Here is an 18305-nt window from a genome sequence, read left to right as displayed (position 1 = left end):
AATAATTGTCCAAATCCCTGTTGATTTGATTTATTATACTGTATATTCACTTCAACGTGCGCCACAGAGCGCGTTCCCATCACTGCTTCCAGATGTTGGACGGTGTCAGTGAGTTTAGGACCTCATTGAGCTTTAGAGGTGCGGACAGACCTACAGTAGGCGAGCATCCAGTATTCATGCTAAGATAAGCCAGCTGCTTTTAATGGATGGCAAGCTTCTTATTTCACTCTCACAAAGAAAACAATATGCTCAGTATTCCTTCAATTTAATGCAAAGAAGACTCTTGTAGACAAATAATGAATAATATATATATATATATATATATATATATATTTTTTTTTTTACAAGTAAACACCAAGAAACATCATTTTGGCGGTGGTATATTTCACATGAACCTTATCCCCACATGAGCACATCATATATATTCTAAAAATCAAAGCCTGTCAATGTGTCTTTGGTCCCGAGGAGCAGCGGTGGCTGTGAGCTGTGCGGATCACGGGAGTCAAACTAGCTCCGATTTATTCATAAAGCACCACGACACGAACACGGTGAGAGGAGAAGTGCTGACACTGGAGCTGGAGGCGCAGGCGGAGAGGAAGAGAATGAGGGAGGATGGAGAGGATGGAGAGGAAGAGAGAATTGGAGAGAAGGTAAGAAACAAAGCAGGAAAAGAGAGAGAGAGAGAAAGAGAGATGCAGCAGAGGTCAGGGGGTGTAGATGAGTTTGTCAGCCCTATTGTGTTTACCCAGTTTCACCCTTTAAATAAATCATTCAATAGAGGGATTAGAGAGAAAGTAAAAGCAAAGCAGAGAAGAGATGCAGAGGGCTAGCAGACGTACTGTACAGCAATGCAGCAAACTGTTTCCTACTGTAATGCGTGTTGGGGGGGGGGGTTGGGGGTTGAAGTCCAGAAAGCAATAGAATTAAAGAAAATATAGGAGGAGAGAGGAGAAGAGACATCACTGTGTCTGGATCTGATGGTGGAGGACTGTCTGTAAAAGTCCCCGGGGAACTCAGTGAGCAAACAGCCTGCTGTGTCTTCAAGACATCTAGAATGGGGACATCTAGACAGATAGATCTAAACATATCAGGAGAGAAGGAGAGTCAAACCAGATTCATGGTCTGTCTCCCACCCCCCCGTCCCCCCCCCCCCGCGCCCCCCGTCCCCCTGACTCCTAGTCTTCCTCAGAAGATTTCTCTTGAGCTGCCAGGTTCCTGCACCCATACCATAACTTTTACTGCTGCGGCTGATGATGATGATGATGATGATGATGATGATGGACCAGCAGCCGAACATGGAGCAGAGAAGCAGGTGCGGAATTTGAAGCACAGATATAAAATGTGACTGCACCCTTTTTTCCCTGCTTTCTTAACACAAGTGAATGATGGGGTGGAATGTGAGGTGGGGGGAAAGCCAAAGAGTGTGTGGTTGTGTAAGTATTTCTGGGTGTGTGTACAGGTGCAAGTACTGGAAAGGACAAAAGCAGCTCTAACGCTTGACATGTCAGCTCTAGGCCCATGTCATCTTCAATCAGCTGCCTTTTTCCCAGAGTTCAGTGAGTCCCCCCCCACACACACACACACATACACACACACTAAAATTTACACTTTCCTGACACTGCTGACAAATTACTGGCAAGATGATTGTGGGATCACAGAGAGAAAATGGTGAGAACAGGTGGGACGGTGGGAATCAGGTGACACGCTGCTCTTTTACATGCAAGTATACACGCTGCACACTGTGCAGGAAGTGCTCAGCACTTGTGTCTTGAATCCTTAACTAATCATTCGTGCAGGTAGTAATATTCCATTTGCAGGACGTCGAAAGACAAAGCACAGAAATAAAATAAATAAATAAATAAAAACACTCATGCCAAACCATTGCTCCACTTCCCAGACTTCACTTCACTGTCTCCTTGGTAACCAGCACAGAAAGAGTGTGAGGAAGAGTTGTGAAGGGATGTGATTGGATGATGCTGCACAGCTCTGGACCACTGGTGTAAATGTTGGGAGTCAGGTAAAAAAAAAGCAAGAGGTTCTTTTATCTCTTGTCGGTGTGAGTACAAAAGCCTTTCCATAAACCTCTTATGTCTGCTGTTGTTGTTGTTGTTGTTGTCCTGCATTTTAGCGTCTTGAGATTGCTTTTAGCTTTGAAAGGCGCTTTACAAATTCAATTTATTATTATTATTATTAAATGACTATGACGTAATGTTTGCTCTACTGTCCAAGTCATGCTTTAGCTTTTCTGCAAAGCTCTTACACATTACACCTTGAGGGAGATCAGGATTTTGTTGTTGGTTTTTGCTTTTAACACCTGATTCAAGCTGATTCAAATGCTGGACTACATTACCCTGGATAAGAGTATTATTTTTAAAACACTGAAAAGGAAATGCAATATGTTGCAATATGCAATAAGTCGACATGCATGGATTTATCTTTTTTTTTTAAGAGACCCGATCAGCACAGGGTAATCAGGGCTGATAGTGAGGCCTCTATGGTTGCTCAGGTATGGATCAAATTGAGAAAAACCTGAGAATGACAAATTGTTTTGTTTTGTCCAACCAACAGTCTAAAATCTAAAGGTATCCAATTTACTGCACATTAATAAAAGACACAAAGAAGAACATTTTCACATTCAGGAAGCTGGTATCAGAGAATGTTTAGGACGGTTGCATTACAGTTGACTCAATCTCGGAACCCATTGACTATCAGTCAGACGATAAGCCTCCGGGGGCAGCGGCCAATATTTCTGGGGTTCCAGTGTAGCCAGCAGATAACCTGGCCAAGACTTCCTCTTCCGTGCGCCGCTCATTGTTAACAGTCTGATAAAATTTGAGGCGCATGAATGGATTTGGAGTTGAGAGAAGGCGTCTACGACCGGATTGTTTCACAAGCAGCCAGTTTATAAGCTAATTTTAAGCTAATAAAAAGCAAAAACACTGTCAGGCGATAACTTATGGGTTCAGACATTGCATTTCAGCCAATTATTTTGCTCTCCACACGGACTGTACCTGTATACAACCAAAGCCTGCACAAATGTGATTTGACAATACTACAAACGGAAACCAGAACGCTTACGATACCAAGATTGTGTCCCGTTGCCAACAGATTCTGCATTCATATGCAGATATCCGCTGATAGAGATAACAATTGATTTAGCCACGACAAGTAACTAACCACCAAACCTTTTCGGATCAAATTTAACTATTTCCTTACAGACCAAGCCACCAAGACAGCTTGAAAATACTACAAGTTGTAGATATTTTAAGAACCATACTCCCTTCAAACTGCAATAAACAGTATAATCCATAAAGACCTTTTTTCTTAGTTCCAGTTACAGAAACTTGAGGAACAACAGGGCCAGGGTTGGACTGAGCTCAGAATGGGACCAACAGCAGCCCCCTCTTCATATCATGCACATGTGCTAAGAATAGAGCCTCCATAAAAGGAACCGCGAGAGTCAGTTGGCATAAGCTTGGGTGGATGCCCTACTGTTATTGTGCAGTGGATTGATGCCTCACTTCCTGTCAGCGATCATGTGACTGTGAGGGTTTACCCCGGGCGTCGCAGTAGTGGAACAGAATGGAATGGAAATAAACACACACACATTCAACCTCTGGAACAACTCATGACCGGCAAAACAAGACCGCCATGTGATCTTTGCGCCGTTCTTCATGGCAATGTGGTGATAGCGAACCAGGCCAAAGACTCAGCGAGCTCACTGCATGACATGATGGGGTCATTGCACTTGCTGCTCCACCAGTGTCTGGTAGCTAGCATACAGTTAATGATAAGCCAACACATATCCTGTCTCCAGGATGTAAACATGTTTCCTCTCACTTTTACTTTCCCACTCGTCTCTCTGACCCCTTTTTCTTCTTGAAGAACACAAGCTAAGGAAGGAAAACGTATCACAGCAGTGCATCTATACACCAACTTTTACTTTCTTTGTCTTTCTTAGTACAGCTCAAATCCTACAGACAGCAGGATAGAAACTAATGGAGCACATGAATCAAGTCTCAACATGCATTAGCGCCCAGCAGTATTCAGTTTCAGAGAGACAGATGTCTGAGATGGACTCGAGGGGGGGGAGGGCGTTGCTTTCCAGCCACAATCACTCGCAGTTGTGCCTCTAAATATAAACTGGCACCAGATCTGGCAAAATCACTGTCATTATATTGGGATGGAACGTGATATCCTGAATGCTTCTATGTAGTGAATGCATATGTGGGAGTTGGATTTGTCTAAAAATGTGAGCTCTGTTCCTGGAGATGTCAACACGGGGGGCTGTTACGCCCCATGTGGCAGTTCAGGCTCCCTTCAGTTTCAATAAGACAACAGGTGCAGTGAAGTGGTCACCTTTGTCTGTCCACAGCCGCTCATTCGTCACAAGGTTTTTTACTGGGAAACACCCCTAACGGAATGGGATCCCATTTCCTCCTGCTGCTGAAACAGAATCCCAGCTGATGTTAATGTGGTGGCATCTGTATCTGCATGCATGATATGACTCGGATGGTTTTGTATTAATTACCAACTTTAAAGTCTAGTGATGGAGGTTGGGTTGGTTTGAAGGGCTGCAACAAACAATCGTCTTCATAATAGATTTATCTTCTTTCACTTAAATGATTCATTGTTTTGTCTACAAAATGTCAAAAACAAATACTGAAAATGCCTAACACAATTCCGCAAAGCTCAAAGGAAGGAAGTGATGTTTTTAAATTGCTTTTTTGTCAAAAGGTCCAAAAGCCAATACAATGAAATGAATAAGAGAAGTGCACATTTGAGGAGTAGAAACAAACAAATACTTTACTGTTTTTGCTTGATAAATGACAATAAATCAATTGGCAACATTGTGTTTATTTCTTTCTGTTGAATTATTAATTGATTAATCCTTTCCACACTTATTGTAATCACGTTGTATTGTACTTCTAACTCTCGATTAAGGATCAAAAATAGCAGTGGAAGGTGCTGAATGATTTCGGTTAAACTGCATAATTTAATTTCCTCCAAGTGCTCACACTGAAACAAATGAAAGACTTGTGAGCCAGTTTGCTAATTGTGTCGATCGTGTTAACACTGCGCCAGAGATAAACTTTGTCTGCTGGAGGAGAACCTTGGCAGGGAAATGCAGAGTTCTCAAACCTCTGGAACAATTCATACATTTCTCTCAATCTCCTGACTTCAGCAGAGGTGGGGGTGTTGAAGTTCAGACCACTTGATGCTTTACTCACACACACAGTCATTAAAAATACATTCATCAAAAAGATAAAACAGCATAAGCTGTGAGAAAAGTGAGAATCGGTCCAGTGGGCAAACAAGGATGGAAGAGAATGAAAAACGAGCAGGCATTTGATTTTCACCTCACATACTGTAATTTACAGGCATTAGGGCGCAGATGACTATTTATATTAAGCTCATACATTGCAGTTTTGAAGGGATGAGAAACAGGAACATGACCAAGCACGATTAAATTTAAACAAAAAAGAAACAATAATTTTATCCTATGAGCTCTGCCCCTCATTCATGCCCAGAGTTTATAACTTCCCTTCATATTTAATAGAAGCATTGGCTAAATGTTCCAGTGGCATTTTCAGGCCATTTACTGCCTCAGCTGCTTGGCTGAGTTCTACCCGAGCAACCGAACAACAGCTTCACATTCCAGAGCAGCCGCAACTTCAATCTGAGGGAAAAAACGGCTTCGTCTTACACACGGACTGCTTCACTTTAGGTTAAGTTAAGTAGGCCAGCCAACTTACAGTTCACTACTGGCAAAGGCAGAGAGGAAGGGCTCTCACCTGTGCCAGGGTTCAGTGCTAACAGAATAGCGTAGGACTTAATTTAGCCATGCTGACGGTCTCAAGAGTTTCCATGCTGACAGCCAGGACAAACCTTGGGCAGTGTGGCCAAACCACAGTCTCTCCCAGAAGGGGTGAATCAGATGGCAATGCCCTCCCTGTGTGTATGTGTGTACCTGTGTGTGTGTGTGTGTGTGTGTGTGTGTGTGTGTGTGTGTGTGTGTGTGTGTGTGTGTGTGTGTGTGTGTGTGTGTGTGTGTGCGTGTGTGTGTGTGTGTTTGTGAGTAGGTGCTCACTGCACTCCACGGCCCACACTTCTAAGGTTGTGGAAGGGAAAAGAGAAGTGAGGTTTGGAATATAACGACAAGTGGGCTCAGAGAAGTAAAGAACACATTTAAAAGAAAGACACAAAACGCAGGAAACTAAACTTGAGGAACCAGAAAAAGAAAAAGAAGAAAAGGAAAAGAATTACATTTAACTGCTTTAGCCTTTCCTTGTCACGAAAAATTGTATTATATCAAACACAAGGGCATGGTTGAAAGAGTGTTTTATTGATTTTAAAAACACTCACAGTCCATAAAATGTTTGTGTTGTATACAGTATATCTCTTCTACTCTGGACTGAGGCCGTAACTTTCAGGAAAGTTTACTATGAGCAGAGACGCATTATCGTCAATGTAGTAGTCGATCATGTTCGATTAATTGTGCAGCCCTACCCATCGTCTATTGGTCTGACAACGATAAACCTCTAGGGGCAATATGTCTGGGTTTCTAGTGTATCCAACACTTTTTCTTTTGTGTGCTTGTCATCTTTTACAGTGCGATTAGCAACTTCAAACGCGAGAATAGAGTTGTAGTTGGGAGACGAAGTCTACGACCTATACTGATTGCATATCTGCATTTATATGCAGATATAAATGGACTGCTTTTATATAGCGATTTTCCAATCTTTTTACGATCACTCAAAGCACTTTACAACACATGTCAGCATTCACCCATTCACACACATACATACAGAGTCAGAGGCTACCATACAAGGTGCACATCAGCTCGTCAGTAGAAATAACCATTCACACACACTCACACACCGTTGGCCATCGGGAGCAATTTGGGGTTCAGTATCTTGCCCAAGGACACTTCGATAGCTGACTGCAGGGGCTGGGGATCAAACCACCGACCCTCTAACCGGTGGACAACTTTCTGAGCCACAACCGCCCCTTAATATCTGTTTACAGAGATTAATAAAACATGATAGCCGATTGGTTCCAAGTTTGCATTTAGTCCAATGCGTTCCACCCTTCACAAGGACTCTTAACCTGCATCCAACCAAAGCTTGCTCAAATGTGATTGGTCAATACTACAGGGACTACAAACGGGAACCAGAACGCTTCTGATACCAAAATGTTGTCCTGTTGCCTACAGATTGTGCATTCTTATGCAGATATACAGGACTGTCTCAGAAAATTAGAATATTGTGATAAAGTTCTTTATTTTCTGTAATGCAATTAAAAAAACAAAAATGTCATACATTCTGGATTCATTACAAATCAACTGAAATATTGCAAGCCTTTTATTATTTTAATATTGCTGATTATGGCATACAGCTTAAGAAAACTCAAATATCCTATCTCTAAATATTAGAATATCATGAAAAAGTATACTGAAATATTGAAAAACACTCAGCTTGGTTCAGTAAACTAAATCACAAGTATGGGGAAGACTGCTGATCTGACTGCTGTCCAGAGGACCATCATTGACACCCTCCATCAGGAGGGTAAGACACAAAAAGAAATGTCTCAAAGAGCAAGCTGTTCACAGAGTGCAGTTTCAAAGCACATCCACAAAAAGTCTGTTGGAAGGGGGAAATGTGGCAGGAAACGCTGCACAACCAAGAGAGATGACCGCAGCCTTAACAGCATTGTGAAGAAGAGTCACTTCCAGAATTTGGGGGAGCTTCAAAGACAGTGGACTGAAGCTGGAGTCCAGGTATCAAAAGCCACTGTTCACAGACGTGTCCGGGAAATGGGCTACAATAGCCGTATTCCCATGGTCAAGCCACTTCTGAACTCAAGACAACGGAAGAAGCGTCTGACTTGGGCTATGGAAAAGAAGCACTGGACAGTTGCAGAGTGGTCCAAAGTCCTCTTTTCAGACGAAAGCAAGTTTTGTATTTCATTTGGAAGTCAAGGCGCCAGGAGCAAAATCCAAGTTGCTTGAAATCCAGTGTGAAGTTCCCACAGTCAGCGATGGTTTGGGGAGCCATGTCAGCTGCTGGTGTTGGTCCACTGTGTTTCATCAAGCCCAGAGTAAATGCAGCTGTGTACCAAGAGATTTTAGAGCACTACATGCTTCCGTCTGCTGAAAAGCTCTATGGAGATGAGGAATTCATTTTCCAGCATGATCTGGCACCTGCCCACAGTGCCAAAACCACCAGTAACTGGTGTACTGACCATGGCATTACTGTCCTCGATTGGCCTGCCAATTCCCCTGACCTGAACCCCATAGAGAATATGTGGGGTATTGTGAAGAAGAAGCTGAAAGACACCAGACCCAACAATGATAATGAGCTAAAGGCCGCTATTGAAGCATCCTGGGCATCCATAACACCTCAGCAATGCCACAGGCTGATTGCCTCCATGCCACGCCGCATTGATGCAGTAATCTGTGCAAAAGGATTCCCAACCAAGTACTGAGTGCATTAATGGACATTTTCAAATGTTTGATTTTGTTTTGCTGTTATAAATCTTTTTTTTTTACTTGGTCTGAGGAACTATTCTAATTTTTTGAGATAGGATTTTTGAGTTTTCTTAAGCTGTAAGCCATAATCAGCAATATTAAAATAATAAAAGGCTTGCAATATTTCAGTTGATTTGTAATGAATCCAGAATGCATGACATTTTTGTTTTTTTAATTGCATTACAGAAAATAAAGAACTTTATCACAATATTCTAATTTTCTGAGACAGTCCTGTATGTTTATAGAGACGTGTTGCAGTTTGAGACTACTTTAATCCTAAACTGGTGAATTTTGAGCAACGCTGTCTTGTTATAACAGTGATTTGGATGCATAAGTCTCTGCATTTCACATTTTAGCTTTTTGTCATAGTTTGTAGTAAAACTTGGTTCTTGTTGGTTGCTTTGCAGTTACACGTATTATGGCGTTTCTTTATTTGGACAAAATTAATTCTACAGGGGTCAGCCTCAAGAGCATTGGTCCCCAACCACCGGTCCGCGGACCGGTACCGGTATCCGTGAGAGTCGGGGGGGAATAGGGTGAGAAATTGTAGGAATGAGATATGAATGGCGGTTGGGAAGACAGGACGAGTTGCAGAACAGAAGATAGACACCTGGGTTTCACTTGGAATTCTAGTGGAAACTCTCTCTTATCTAGGTTTCGCCTCTCTCTTTTTCAACCTGACAAGGAGGCATTGAAATCGTGCATCTCCCATGTCTCGTCGTGCCTGCTGTTTACCCAATCACTGTTCATTAACCTGCAGACAGAGGGACGAGGCAGGCCATTGGCTGGACTAGGACTGGCCGTACTGTAGATAAGCAGAGGCATTCAAGGATTCGGCACTATAATCAATAAACCTGGAGGGAAGTTTGTTTTTACATGTTTGGAATGTAAGATGAGTGGGGTTTCAGGCATCAGGAGAACACAGGCTAATTAACATCGGGAAGTGTGTCTGATTAACTTTCACATACGTGGGTTTTTCCTGTTTTTTGGACTTTTATTAAATTTCAACCTCCATATTGGTATCAAGTGGTGAGAAAAATATCAAATAAGAAGCACTTAATACAAACCATTAATATACAATTATTTTTATTATTTGTAATAGATGTGGTGTTGAGAATAAACAGCATAGTAAAATTACAACATGATGTGATTAGATGTGAAAAAGGTGGATTCAGGAGGATGTCAAAAAAGCTTCCTGGTGGCTCCATAAAATATATTATATAAGCAGGACCACAGCAACAACCGCAGCCACGATTCATGATCCAGACGTAACCTTTAAAAGTGGCAACCTGCCAGATGAAAAAAACTCAGAGGATGATGCCCCGGATGCTGAGTTAGTAACATGCATTTAAGGAACATGAATGCATACAGATGAGGAGGAGGAGGAGGAGGAGGAGGAGGAGGAGGAGGAGGAGGAGGAGGAGGAGGATAGAGGTGTCCTCCGGCAGTCTAAGCCTATTGCAGCATAACTAGGGGCTGGTTCGAGGCAAGCCTGAGCCAGCCCTAACTATAAGCTAATTGTTGTGTAAGTCAGGAGAAGGATTTTGAATTATATTCTGTGCAGAGCAGCTAATACAGTAATAGAGTAATATGATCTTGTTTCCTAGTTCTTGTCAATACACGTGAAGCAGCAGTTTGGATCAACTGAAGAGTCTTAAGGGATTTTTTGGGACAACCTGATAATAATGAGTTGCAGTAATCCATCCTTGAAGTAACAAATGCATGGACTAGTTTTTCTGCATCGTTTTGAGACCGGATGCGTCTTATTTTTGCAATGTTACGTAGATGAAAGAAGGCAGTTCTTGAGATTTGTTTTATGTGGGAGTTAAAGGACAGACCTTGATCAAAGATAACGTTGAGATTCCTTACGGTGGTGCTGGAGGCCAAGTTAATGCCATCCAGAGCTTCTATGTCACTAGAACATTTATATATTTAATATTTAATAACAAGGTGTTAATTAAGGGTAAAATGTCTTTAAACAGCTTAGCTGGAATCGTGTTTAAGGGACAAGTTGATGGCTCAGACGATGAAATTGTTGAAGTTAGTTGGTTAAGGTCGATGGGAGAAATAGATTTATTTTAAGTCTTACAGCTGTTTTTAAGGTTCCGGTGGTTGAAAATCAGTAGGTATGGATTGAGGGCAGGAGATGAATAATTATTGCCTCTAATAATTATAATTTTATTGTTAAAAAAGCTTATGAAGTCGTCACTACTGAGCGATATAGGAATAGAAGGCTCAGTAGAGCTGTGGCTCTCTGTCAGCCTGGCTACAGTGCTGAAAAGAAACCTGAGTTTGTTCTCTAAGCTGCTCTGGCATTACGGAGAGCCTTTTATATGTTTTAAGTTGCCTTTGCAAATACTTTATGGGGAAGGAAATACACCCAACACAGACTACAAGGACGCTGCAGTTTGTTGAATGTAAACATAGCTTTTGTTTGATTACAAGAAAACTCCTAATTTTTTATTTACTCCTCTCTTAAAACCACGGCAAAACCAATATGTTGGCATGGCTACGCATCCGTGTCAACTTAAAATGCCGTTAGATTCAGGCGGATATGTTGGTCTCTAGTGGTTGGTTTGATCCCAGAAATGGTTAGAGGGGAGGCAATGTCAGAGTGAAGATGGGAACGGAGTGTAACGGGTTGACAATTCTGTTTGATATCAGTAAGAGCTATGACTGACATATGAGAATGTTTTTATCAATCCAGCAAGCAAGCAGGAATTGATTTTGTGTACAAGTGTCAATATGAAATGTATTTTATTCAGTCCTACTATATAAGAGAGGAACAATGTCAGAAGGACATATAAAGAAGTCCTCTTTCTCCTTGGCTAGTACTTACACATCTGAGGATAACAAATAACACTGTAAATATTTCACTTCATACCGTTTCATATTCCTTTCATCACGTGTCCCTGATAACATTTGTCCTTCAGGCATTCAACAGTGCAAGCTGCTCTGCGCTCAGTATCCGGACGCACAGAAAAAAACACAACCTATTCAGGTGGAGGAGACCTTGAGACGCAGAGAGCAACAGAGGAAGTCTGTCAGCTGCCACATACATCTGCAGGTAACAGGCAGCAGTGTAAACAGAGGAAGCAAACAAGAATATACTTCATCTGTTCAATGTCTTGTATGTAATCAAATATGGTAATCACCACTAGAGTCAGACATGGATGTAAGATAAGAAGGCTATACATGCATAGACATGCAACACGCAACAGTAAAAAATAGATGCCAAAAAATGGTATGAAAACAAGAATGATCTCCTTCATGCTCCTACATGCAGAGGCTGCCAGCCACTGGGAGGGCCTCTCCACCTCGACACAAGGAACAACACTTCCCCTCTTCTCAACATGCTCCATATAAATGTATGTGATTAATGTAGTAAAAGCCTGAGCTTCTAACTTCACAGTGATCACTGTATCGATCTACTACAGCACACGGTTGACTTATTGTTATGTTGGTGATCTAAGTCTGCTTCTTCACTAAATCATTCTGAATAGGAGGCTTTAGGTTTGACAATATAACAGACCCATGTGTTGATATACGCATTTCAATGTCCAAACAACATCTTCTCAGGTAATTAAAATGTGCCTGGCTAATGAGATGTGATCTGGTAATAGTCTGAGTACTGAATAGCGTTGTTGTTGGTATTTCATAAAGCAAGCCCCACTATAGCCATGGACCAGGCTATATGGAATAAATCCATGGGAGATCATCCGTTGTTTTCTGCTTAGCAGTGTTGAATCCGAATCTGAAAATGTCTGCTAATATAATAAACAGCTGTCTGTTGCTTGAAATGAGGTTGATGTGGGTGGGATTTTCAGGCTTGAAAACCAAAACATGAGCTAAAACAGGCTAAAAGGCTCCATAGAGCTGAAGGGAACGGCACAGTTTGGTGATAATTCGCTGACACGACAAGCAACCCATATCACATTACACAGTCATGTGATCCCTTGTTAGTAAAGAAATCATTATCGGTGCTTCAGGTATCTCTTAGGGAACTTTACCCCCCACCAAATAGCCTGTGTTTTTTTGTACATGTTCGCTATTTAGTCATAAACTACTGCACATAACATGGTACACACATGCCATTATTGTCTTTTTTGCGGATATATACAGCCTACTGACTAGAAAATTCAATTTGTACTGTTAAATTAACAAATGTAAAGGATTGTGCGCTTTCTAGCTGATTATGTTCATTGTGGCGTTTTACAAGCTCCTTTATCTTGCTCTCAAATGAACTAGCCTGCAGCATTGTATTATGGTTAGTAAATGTCATCTCAGAATGTTTTTAAGATCTTCCTTTTTTATCAAAGCACCTTTTGTGGTGGCTACTACCTTACATTAAACCTCAAGTGTCCTCTGTCAACTCCCCATTCTTCTCTATCCTCCTGTCTGTCTCTATGATTCCCTGAATGTGTCCCAGTCACCTCACAGTCACACTGCTAAGTTTTTTGAGCTGTGGAAATGTCCCACAAACGGCTGAACTGTGTTCATTCATCCTAAATTTAGCCTACTCTCCTGATCCCTTCACCACGGCTGTGGGAAACACTGCATACTTTCCCCCCTCTACTCCCAATCCAGCAAGGACCCGGTCGGGGCCGTCCTGTCAAGTGCCCGATTGTAACTCACAAGAACAGCTCCTGTGTTTTGTGTGTAGGTGTCCTTCCTCTGCCTCTCAGAAGGGCATAAAAAATATGTTTCCAGCTCTTCTCTCTCTCGCACAGACAACAATAAATAAGATAAAACAGTCCTTTATCCTCGACCTGAAACAATGGGCTCCCTCATTGACTTGAGTTACAGTATGTCCACAGAACACCTCAAGGACAAAGAGGCTTAGCTAGTGGCCTGGCTATTCAGCAATTTATCCTTGTGGATGGCATACCGATAATGCCTTGTGGTCTAGACATACATTTCCATCAAACAGCCCACTTAGAGGTTAGAGATTCCCAATTCAGTGACCTTCCCTTTAAGCGCTTTGACCACAGCTACTGTATAATTTTCTGCACTGAATATAGGATGCTGTGTGCCAAAAGCCTGCTGCTAGCATCCGTAAATCTATTTCCAAAAAGACTGAATATCGACCTTGAGACTGACTCTCTGAGCGAACCCGACTAATATCGTTCTTTAAAAGTTACACTAAACAACAAAAAGGGATGTTGGAAAAGTCTTCTCAAACTAAATATTCAGTTGCTGTGTGGAGGCTCATATGATGGCAGACTTGCAAAAAGAAAAGAGAAGGTTTGTGAGCGCACGTGCGGACAGAATACAGACCAAAGGCCCTCGTAAAACGCTTGAGTCAGAGCGTGTCCTTCTTTCAGATGGCGAGCCATGCCGCAGCTTTAAATATAACCACTCCGCTCGGGGTTCGAGGACACCAAGGGCACATCACCCACTCCTCAGAGGTTCCTGAAGCATACTTATGAAGGCTTCTTTCAATAAGTTAAACTGAAGAAACACACAATATCCTTTAATTGTTCCATCTGCATCATCAGTGTCGTCAGCATCAACAGCCTCAATCTTAGGCATCAGTGCCGCTAGTGTTGCTGTCATTCTCATTACCATCATCGCTTTCATATCTTCCATCACTGTCCTCCTCTGCCTCATTATCACCACAATCATCATCATCCTACTCTAACTCCTCATTTCTCCTTTCCTTCCCCCAGCTGACCCGTTCCTCCCCCTGACTCGGTTCCCTCCCTTCTGACGAGTAACTTGTGACAACTTCTGACAGAAGGACACACTGTTTGAGTCACTAGTCAGGTCTAGTGCACAGCAAAGCAGCCAGGAAGAGCCAGTTACATGAGCTGTTCTTTAGTGGGCAAACAAATGAAGGGGGGTTCTGTTGAGATGGATAATAGTAAAGGCATGCCGTGTTCTGCATGATATTCAGGTGACATATATGTGTTTATGTGGCAGATTGGTGTGTGTACAATAGTGTTAATTTTGTTAACAAAAAGTGTTGACTGCATATTCGGCAACCTTTTTTTTCACCTTAAAAATAAAAATGTTGCCATTGTACAGCAGCGTGATGTTTGACTAGATTGACTGAAAAGTTCAATTTAATCTGATGACTAAAAAAGATGTCAGCAGTGTTCATGGACTGAAATAGTAATACTAAAATGTGGGACTTCGAACAAGGACATTTGACACACGACTAACACTAAATAGAAAAAAGCTGTACAAGCCTCTGTTTGTCTTCACTTTCGTCTTCCCTGTTCCCTGCCTGAAATTGAGGTACGTGGATTGTTTGATTGGTGATGGGCCAGTAATGAAAAAATGAAACATCTGTTCCTGCAGGGCAGCTTTAGCACCCCAAACCACCGTCAAATAAAGAACTAATGGAAAGATGATGGCAGAGAGAGAGGTGCTGCTTTCCTCCTAAAGACAAGGATAGTGTGAGAACTGACCCACTCTTAACATAATGAAAGTGCAAAAACATGGCTCCCAACAGGGCTGGCTGGCTACATATTGCATTAATGTAGTCATTCTATTAGCAGTAAATACTTATTTTTCACAGAGGACCACTGAATAGCATTAATAGGGCTCCTATTATTTTTTACCTTAACACATTCTCTACATCGCTGACTTCACACTGGCAGAAGCACTTTGGAGTGTGACTGGTTCCATCCAAATTCAACATTCCAGTAGGTGTTGGCAGAAGGTATGTCCAAAGCTTTTTTGGGGTGATATAGACAGAAGCCCCTTTCACACATGCACTGCAATCCTGAAATTATCTAGACACACCAGGAGAAGCTGTATGGCAGAATGCAAATGTCTGAATCATTCGGACCGGACATCAAACCTCATGTCCTGCCTCCTGCACGCTCTACCCAAACGGAGTACTTCCAAAAAGTGAGAAGAAAATCTCCTGTGCTCCAAGTGTAAAAGGGAAACTTCGGACTCTTCATGTGTGTGTCTAAACATCGCGCCTGTTTTATTGTCCAAGCATTCTACGCAAAACATAAAGAGTTAGTTCTGGGGACAAAAGCTGAACAAAGTCAGTCAAAGCAACATCTGTGGCCCCTCTCATTCTTGTTGCCAGCTCAGAAAACATGGCCAAAGTGTTTCCAGGAAGACTGCCTGTTCTGGTTATTACTAGGAAACGGTCTTGAAATCCCCAGCGATCTTTGCCAAAGCTTTGGTTAAAATGCTCTCCAACGATTTCAGAGTGGCCATCCATGTTTCTCTCCCTTAGCATCAGCAGGGCTGCTGCACCATATCAATGTTTGGACAGGAGAGGCTCCAGGTTGCTCTGAAAACAATGGGATCAAACAGGACCATCAAAGGCATCTAGCTAATTCAAAGGCTGGCAGGGAGAACTTTACTTTCGGCCCATATACTGGCAGAGACGGAGGATTACTAAGCATTAGAAAGCTAGTCAGTACTGCCATTGTAGTTGTATTCATGAGTGTCACAGTGCAAATGAAAACATCAAGGAACCAGGCAAAGTAAGATGTGAGCAGTGAAGTGCTGGTGATGATATACTGCAGTAGCCTTTTGCTTTAAAAGGGACATCTGGTAAATAGATTTTCACAAAAGAACCAAACTCTGCCAAACTTTGGGCTGCTTTCTTTCTTTCTATACTCAATAAAGTATAGACCAAGCTGGTTGACCTTTGCCCCACACCATCTGACAATGCTAACAAAATCAATCTTGCTGATGCTGACTGGGAGTGATTTTGTACCAAGCCATCTATGAACCATTACGGTTCATTAGTTTCCTCCCAGGCAATTTGAGGGGCTGAATATCAAGAGGAAGACGCACATCCACTCCGCTCATATATGTCTTGGACATTTCCAGAACGCCATACTTTGCTTGCTTTTCCGTGTTTATTATTCTACCTCTGTCTTTTATTCCACATTGGGAGTAATCAGTTGCAGGGGAGAGTCCATTTTTCTCCTCACACTGCCCCACTGGTTATCAATGGGACCTTTCAGAAAGGACCTTTCCTCTACTGATTGAAACATCATTTCCTGCTGGACTAGCACACTGGAGCTATTGAGATGTGCCCCCTGTAACTCTCTCACTATGGCCTTTTCATATTTACTAGTGACCCGGAGACCTCTGGTCCAATATACATATGGTATCAGCTTGCAGTGGGTCGAGGGTGCAAGGGGCATAAACACACACAAACATTCTCTCAGTATGGAATAGTCAATTTGAGAGATACAAGGCAGGGTTTTCACTGCAACTCTTGCTCTGTTCCAAAATAAATAGAGTCCAGAAGAGAGAACTTGACACTTTGAACATGAGAGCAAAGCATCCAAACCAAGTCAAGAAAACTGGAAAAAGAAAAAACTCCTCCATATAAGACTATATTTAAAGAACCCACCAATCTGAGCAGCCTACAACAGAGAATCTAACAGGGACACACTATAAAGCATGGTACATTAAATTGACTTCCATGTGGATTTCTTGCTTGTACTATAAAAAAGGCCTGTCAGCTCCCTGACGTTTTGAGGGTAAGGCAGAGATTAGATGAGAGAGAGGAAGAAGAGGGCCGAGAGAAGGAGGGGTGGTGATATAGAGAAAGCAGAGGGAAAGAGATGCTGTGCATTGCTGCATCTCTACGAGGCTGAGGGATACAAACCATGTCTCCCCCGCTCCCCGACCAATTACTAACACACACATTGATTCATTGAGGCGACGAGGTGTAGCGAACACAGGCACAGACACGGTGGCAGTGAACAGTCGCAAGGCTTACACATTAATCTATACAAAACAGTGCTGCAGGTTCACAGGGTTGACATGTTCAAAATATATCAGCGTCAATGGAATTAGGGATCACTCTACAAACAGGCTCCGCATGTAGCATGCAGGAGAGTACATGAGGGATGGAAGTTACCTGTAGGTCAAAGAATTTGCTGTATCTTCTGTAGACGATGTGGGAGGTGTTGTCAGAGTAGGTGACATTGATGAGATATACCTGAAGAGAAGAAAGGCAGAAGAAAGTTAGAACTTTTCATTTTTAACTGGTTTGTTTTGTCCCGCCAACAGTACAAAACCCAATGATATAACTACAATGATATAAAGCAACCATTACTCATCTTTTAACTTGATGAATGAAAAAAGATTAATAGATTGGCATTAATGTTATGTCACGACTAGTCAATTACTCAATCTTTTTAATAGATGCTAATTAATTCACAAGCAACATGCTCACACAACCCAAGACAAATTCCCCCAACATGAATGTTCAATGACACACACTCATGAATCTGTCAGCGGTTGTTACTTCAGGATAGATGGTGACATCATCCCTCCTTTGACATTACACTGACCTGTTGGCCTTTACCCTTGGCTGCATCAACACCGCAGCCCTGAGAGGCCTGATAAGATTGAGACAGAGTCCATTTATCCGTCAAGAGGAGATAAGTGATGCTGCCATCAATTCTAATCTAATGAAACATAGATAACCAAGGTAACAGATCCAGAGGCCAGGTATTTTTTATCAGCGATGTTAGGAGAATGTGGAATCTCTCGTCTGATGTTCAGAAAAGGGCTCTGGGTGTCAAATTACTACAGTAAGTTGTTATGTGACATTAGGCTACACGCTTTTGAAGGGGAAACTACACTGCGTTACAATTTTATTGGGTACACCTCCAAAATCTGATCTAAAGCTGATAGTGTTCCAATACTCTGTCCTCCTCAATGGTGGTCAAAATATTAGAAACCCTTGTCAATATAATGTGATCCTGTACAACATCAACCAAACTACATTGAGTTCTGTCCTTCAATATACAGTAGGTCCTTTGCCATTGCCTTCCAA

The 18305-nt window shown here is 42.1% G+C and overlaps 1 protein-coding gene across 6 annotated transcripts in view; it reads right to left on the bottom strand.

Moving 5' to 3' along the window:
- sh3pxd2aa (SH3 and PX domains 2Aa) overlaps positions 1 to 18305 on the bottom strand; it is a 109280-nt gene that overhangs the window by 72572 nt on the left and 18403 nt on the right. For all 6 annotated transcript variants that reach the window (XM_029452047.1, XM_029452121.1, XM_029452370.1 and 3 more), the window contains exon 2: positions 17382 to 17462. In XM_029452047.1, the coding sequence (XP_029307907.1) occupies positions 17382 to 17462 (81 nt within the window). The remainder of the gene's footprint in view (positions 1 to 17381; positions 17463 to 18305) is intronic.

This window comes from Cottoperca gobio, chromosome 1 (assembly GCF_900634415.1).
Source record: "Cottoperca gobio chromosome 1, fCotGob3.1, whole genome shotgun sequence".
Taxonomy (NCBI): domain Eukaryota; kingdom Metazoa; phylum Chordata; class Actinopteri; order Perciformes; family Bovichtidae; genus Cottoperca; species Cottoperca gobio.
Note: the sequence above shows the minus strand (reverse complement) of the source record. Positions and strands in the feature narration are given on the sequence as shown.